The 6,371-nt window shown below is 33.1% G+C and overlaps 1 protein-coding gene across 1 annotated transcript; it reads right to left on the bottom strand.

Moving 5' to 3' along the window:
• Nucleotides 1–1,482: 1,482 nt before the first annotated feature.
• LOC145313310 (uncharacterized) lies at nucleotides 1,483–5,807 on the bottom strand. Its single transcript, XM_080152645.1, has 2 exons — nucleotides 5,457–5,807; nucleotides 1,483–5,008 (listed from the first exon to the last, which is right to left on the bottom strand). The coding sequence occupies exons 1-2, from the start codon at nucleotides 5,805–5,807 to the stop codon at nucleotides 3,815–3,817; spliced, it is 1,545 nt and encodes a 514-aa protein (XP_080008771.1). The 3' UTR covers nucleotides 1,483–3,814.
• Nucleotides 5,808–6,371: the final 564 nt, after the last annotated feature.

Here is a 6,371-nt window from a genome sequence, read left to right as displayed (position 1 = left end):
TATGATATGAAAGCAAAAATTAATAGCCTTCAGCTAGTTCAAAGATATGATGTAAATTACGCATCAATTTTCAAATTAGTATAACGACATAGTCCAATATGCAAAGTAAGTTAAATAAAATATGGTAGAATTTAAGCAAATGTATTAAACCAAATTAAAGAAAACTTTAAATCAAAACCTTATTATTTTTAAAATTAGGTATACTTCTTAAAAATCTTCAAGAAAATAAGATAAATTTGAGATGACAACAATAATTTTCGTACTTATAAATTGGTAAAATATAAAAATAAATCAAATTTAATACTTGATTTAAATGCTTTATGATCGATTTATTTTATCTAATGTCATATATATCATATAAAATTAGAAAATAATTTTTATAGCTTTTGAATTTTAAAAAATCTGTTCACGATTTTCCTAAAAAAATCGACAATCTATATAACAATCATTAACAAAGGGGTAGTTTCACGAAATGCATTTGAACTTAATTTAGTGAACCGCATATTTTATCCTGGTTAAATGGTTAAACTACATTTATATGGCATATATTTGAAAAAATTTCAATTTTCTACCACGTAGTTTATAAAATATCAAGACTTGAAAATCGTCTTTTTAAATTGCATATATCACAAAAAGACAATTTTCAGGTCTTGATATTTTAATAACTACGTGGTAGAAAATTGAATTCATTTCAAATATATGCTATTTAAATGTAGTTTACCCCATTAACTAAGAAAAAATATGCGGTTCACTAAATTAAGTTCAAATGCATTTCGTGAAACTACCCCTTTAGGTAATCATAAATCACTTTAAAAAGTTCACAATAAATGGTTCAAGTAACGTAAATGTAAATTAAAATACAAGCATAGCTTGGGGTTGCTTTGCTCGCTAGAGCTTTGCTTTGCTTGCTTATGGAGAGCAGAGCATGGTTGCCAAAATATTAAATAAAAATAAAAAACAGAGTGACAAAAAATATTTTTTGAGCAAGAAATAAAAAATACTTTTTGAAAAAATATTGATTTTCTTTAAAAAAAAGTTAAAAATTGAATTTTTGAGCTGAGACTTTATATATAAAGTGTTGTATAATTTCATTATAAAGAATAAAATCAATTATTTCATATTTTTTTCAAAAATTTAGTTTAGTTTCTGCTCATATACCACTGTATGATAAGTGTTTTATATATTTTTAATAAATTATGAACAAAGAGCTTGGTTTAGTTCTAATTTGGCAACTTGTAAAGCACACTACGAAGTAAAGACTCATTCCCAATGAAATTACTCTAACTTTTCTTTTCCATTTGAAAAATTCCAAATAAAACCTCACATTATTTCTTCATAGCTATATTTTTCAAAATTTGCTTTGGAATGTGTCCAACCTCGCGTTCAATAATTGTCTGAAGCACGTCGAAATAAAACGAGGAAAGGCTCGGAACGAATATCTGATCCTATTATAAACAACCTGCAAGTTTCGAGAATGGAAATTTTAAAATTTAAAGGGCGAATATAGGTTCGATATGATATGAGCTTATATGAAAGGTGCCATTTCATACTTTTAGAATATCTATGCCAAATTTAAAAATTCAAAAAAATCCTTAAGTAGATTTTGCAATTTTCTGTTTCAATTGAACATATGATAAATGAGATTGACGACAAACGGTTTATTTTAGCCCTTTACAAGACTTTTTTTTGACTATTTTGCTTAAGTTTGATTGACTATTACAATGGCACGCATCTTAAATGATAATTTAAATGTTTATTATTTTAGATTATATACTCTTTAATTCAATTTTTAAAAAGCGTAGAAATAATTTGCGTAAAAGTTTTGACTAGGGTAAATAATACGTCTTAAAGTTTATTTTCTGTACAAAGATCATTGGTTGATTCTGGAAAATATAAAAACCCTGATGTACGCAATTTTAACACACACACACACGAACCTTAAAAAAACAGGGATTTGAAATCATTCTTCCTCCAAGAAAATTTTATCAATTATTTTTTTTTTACTTTTTACATTATTTGATGTTTTTTTAAACTTTTAAATATTTTACTTTATATAATTTGTATTAAGGTAGAAGATGGGTATATTTACCCCTGATTAATTGGTTTCCACGTTATTACGACTATCCTTTAACGAAAGCTTTTTAATTCAACCTTGCTACGAAGCCTTGTGTGATGCTAGGGTAATTGAGTTCTTAGGGAACCACACTTATTACATAATATTATCTTGAGTTAGAAAGGTTTTAAGCTATAAACAGACTTATAAAATTAGATATGTCAATATCTTTAAGTTATTTATAATCTATATAATGGCACCTTTGAAATAAGCTCATATTATATCAAACCTATATTCGCCCTTTAAAGGAACAGAATAAGTTCTTTGCCTCTACTTATATCTTATTTCGAAGAATGAAAAAACTGTATTTATCTTGCCTCGAATACACGTATTCGTAAAATCTTATCGAACAAATTTCTTATAATTGAACGTCTATTTCGTGCAATTTAATCGCTAATTTTATCGATTTTTTACGAAAAACGTGCCCTAATTGTGAATCTTTGATTTATCTGATTTACATTACCCCGCGCTGTTTCGAAAAATTTTTATCCCTGGTTCTGTGCTTTTTCGTTTCCATATATTTTGAAATTTCTAGGCGAAAGAATACCCGAAATGTTTGTGTCGAATTCGCCGGTTGGAAGAAAGAAAATATTGTGACAATATGCGAATTTCGTGTTTGACTCGATATAATTCGAACTAATTTCAAGATGTTCGGTGATGCAAAACAAATGAACTATTTCGGGAAATCTTCTGAATCTTCGATATCGAGTTTAACGTAACAATAAGTTGTATGATCGATCTTTTGAACGTAAAATTCGTCGCTTATTAGCGAAAATCCGTAAGAAACCATAAAACTATATCCCGGAATTGTTGATCTCTGTTCGAATTTTTGGTCATGCTTGAAAAAACGATTAAAAATAATGTAACAAAACCATTGCTTTTAACAAATATATTCAACAATTTTCAAAACATGAAAAACAACTTCTATGATAAAATATATAATGATAACTATCAAATATTAAATAAATGCTGTGATAATGTATTTTGCACTGGTATAAGAGACATTTGAAACGCTTACTGATTGAATTACTGTAACCGAAGACTTATATTTCGGATATCACAAAGAATTTTCGTGTATATAAAAGACTTTTGTCAAATATGACTATCGAATATTAAATAAAATCTGTGATACTGTATTTTGGCACTGGTATAATAAGAGACATTTGAAACGCTTACTGATTGAATTACTATAACCGAAGACTTATATTTCGAATATCACAAAGAATTTTCGTGTATATGAAAGACTTTTGTCAAATATAAAAATGACTATCAAATATTAAATAAAATCTGTGATACTGTATTTTGGCACTGGTATAATAAAAACACTTGAAACGCTTACTGATTGAATTACTATAACCGAAGGTTTATATTTCGGATGTCATAAAGAATGTTCGTGTATATAAAAGATTTTTGTCAAAGAATGAATTTTCGTGATTCAAGTTGTTTTATCCAAGAACAAGTGTGGTGAAAAAACATGAAAAAATCATTGTACTAATATCGAAGTGATCATAAAATATGATCTGTGATCCTGATATTAAATTCTTGTAAATAAATTATCTAAACGAAATCCTATGATTTTTTGTTTTTTAGAAAAAATTCTCACACACTTTCCCTTGGAAATCTCAACTATCAATGTAGTCAAAAGGTCATAAACAATACTTTAAAAAATTGAGACTAATAGGTTGAACACTGGTAATAAACTTAATTTCCCATATTAAATTTGGACCTGAAGGTCTCGTTGTCCCTTGTGAAATGGGCATTTACAATCTCGTCATCGACGAATTTTGGCTGCTGCCTGCCGCCCGTGAACGGCGAATTTATCACGATGTTATGGAACAGGCCCGGCCTGGTTGGTTGGCTGTTCGTCGCTGGTAGGAAAGTAAATCGTTTCTGGGCTGTTGGGATTGGACGACTTTGTGGCCGCTGTAATGTGGCATCTCTATGCCTTCGTTGGGGCGAATGAATGACAATTTTGGGAATGGCGGTCGGATGTCGAGAACAATTATTTCTGCACCAATCACGTTGCGCTCCGTTGTCCCTGTAGATAGGTTGACCGGACTCTCGCGCAAAGTTTGTTACATAAGGATTATCTTGCATGGTGATACATCTCGACAATGCCATTTGATACGGCTCCGTCATCTGGCGGTACATTCTCGACATTTCGACCGACCGCCATTTGCCCTTGTCGCGCAGGGCTTCATCCGATAGGCCAGCGTCGCAAGCAGCAGAAACTCCTGCCATCTTGCAACTTTTCCGGCCTACCGGACCGAAGTACCCTGCTTGACGACAAATGTTCTTGATATCATTCAATAATGTGTTGAGGCTCAGCATATACTTGCCGTCTGAGACAGTTTGTTTCCCGGTTGGAGTCCATACTACACTCGATCTGCAGAACAAATAATTCTCATCCAACACGCCTTCGCCCATAAAACTGAAGCCGCATCGTTGATAATATTTGTTTATCAGCAGCACAGGACACGTCTCTCCTCCCTCAGCTACGAGTAGATTCTGCACTCCATCATGTTCTTGGTCGTTTTTGCGCTTTGGATAGATGACGCGCAAAACATCCACCCCGCCGATCGTGTCCTTGCTTATATGACACGCGCGGACCTGCTCTAAATCGGCGAGGCGCGTAAAGGTATGGAACTGCAAAATGATGGCTACTGCTGCTCTGAAGATTGGTAATGGGATCTCCCAGATGTTTCTGTAGCCGTAGGCGATGCGTTGCATTATCGTTGTGAGGGTCGCTTTGGGTATGGGAGTAGCCTTCTTAATAGGTGCGCGCTCGATCGCGGCGCGCCTGGTGGCTCCTTCCAGGAGCCGCGATACTTGCTCAGAGAATTCTGTGACCGGCTTGCCTATGATATAGGACCAAGCTTTCAGTGATCCGTTCACCTGAAAAAATAAAAAACGTATTCTTTATTTGTTCATGGGTTGTTAACATACTGCTCCGAATTTTACCTAGCTTTGTCAATAATACGATATTGCTTGCCATTATATATTTTCGTAGTTATCCACTGTTAACTTAACGTTCAATTTGAACCTAAATTTATGGGTAATAAGGTAATGATTGCTATGTTTATGTTACGAGAGAATATCTGGACATTTCAAGCGGAAAGACGAACCATCTTTTATTTAGTTTGGAAAGCTAGAAACATAAACTTTGATAAATCTGATGCCTAGTTGACAATGAATTTGAACGTGATATAATCCTGATGCAAATTACGTCAAAATTATAAAAGGAGGATCTTATGTGTAAATAATTTAATATTGGCCTTGAATCCTAATGGTAGATATCTAACAACCTGAAACGCATTTCAGTTTCTCATTTGAAAAAACTTACTTGTTTTAAAAAGGAATACGGCTTTCGGATATTTTCCACGTGGTGTATGAAATCCTTCAGAATCCTCTCAGTGAACGTGGTCGCTGGTAGATTCCTCTTTCTCAGGTATGCCATGTAGACTTCGACTACATGAGAATGCACACTAGTGGTAGACTGCGCTCTTGCGGAAGAATACAGGAGAGCATCACGGTTCTTCTCTGGTGATAGGTTTAAAGCTCTGGCCGCCTTCATGAGCCTCAGCGCCGGCCTGTGTGAGATTCCGGCGGGTAAACTTTCACCAACTAAACAAAATTTAAAACAATTAAACTGGGGAACTGAAATGTTTTCAATCATATCGCGTGTGACCCTCATGTTCCCTGAGACATGGATGATTTAAAGTCTTCGTCAAATTAAACGATTAAATATGATGTTACAATTATTGACTACTAAGAAAAAAGACGCTAATGCCAAAAAGACTCTACCCCGTCTATCCTGGATCTAACTACACTGACTATACTTGCCTCTCATAGGTCTCTGTTGTCCTCTAGCACGAATCCCGGCATCATATCTGGCTCGGCCCATTTTAACAAAATCTGTGAGGGTACGTCTGGTAATACTCTAGGAAAATGGTCTGAAATGGGTATAATAAGTTAGAGTTTCTTTAAGAAAGATGTTTATAACAAATAATTTATAAACTTATCAAATTTTGTAAAACAAAAATTTTGGAAAAAATGTGCCTAAAGAATGAAACAATTTTTTCAAACCCAACCTATCACATCCCATTGCTCTTTATGTGGCTTTAACAAAATAAATTTTCTGATATCACAGACTAGAATAATTTTCAATAAGCGTATTGTTCCGAAAAAGGAAATGGTCTAAATTGATAAATCTGACAAACATATAAAAAACAAACGGTCGATACTATAGACTTTATCA

This window comes from Acartia tonsa, chromosome 3 (genome assembly GCF_053477335.1).
Source record: "Acartia tonsa isolate MP-2025a chromosome 3, ASM5347733v1, whole genome shotgun sequence".
Classification (NCBI taxonomy): domain Eukaryota; kingdom Metazoa; phylum Arthropoda; class Copepoda; order Calanoida; family Acartiidae; genus Acartia; species Acartia tonsa.
This window is presented reverse-complemented; position numbering and strand designations above follow the sequence as displayed.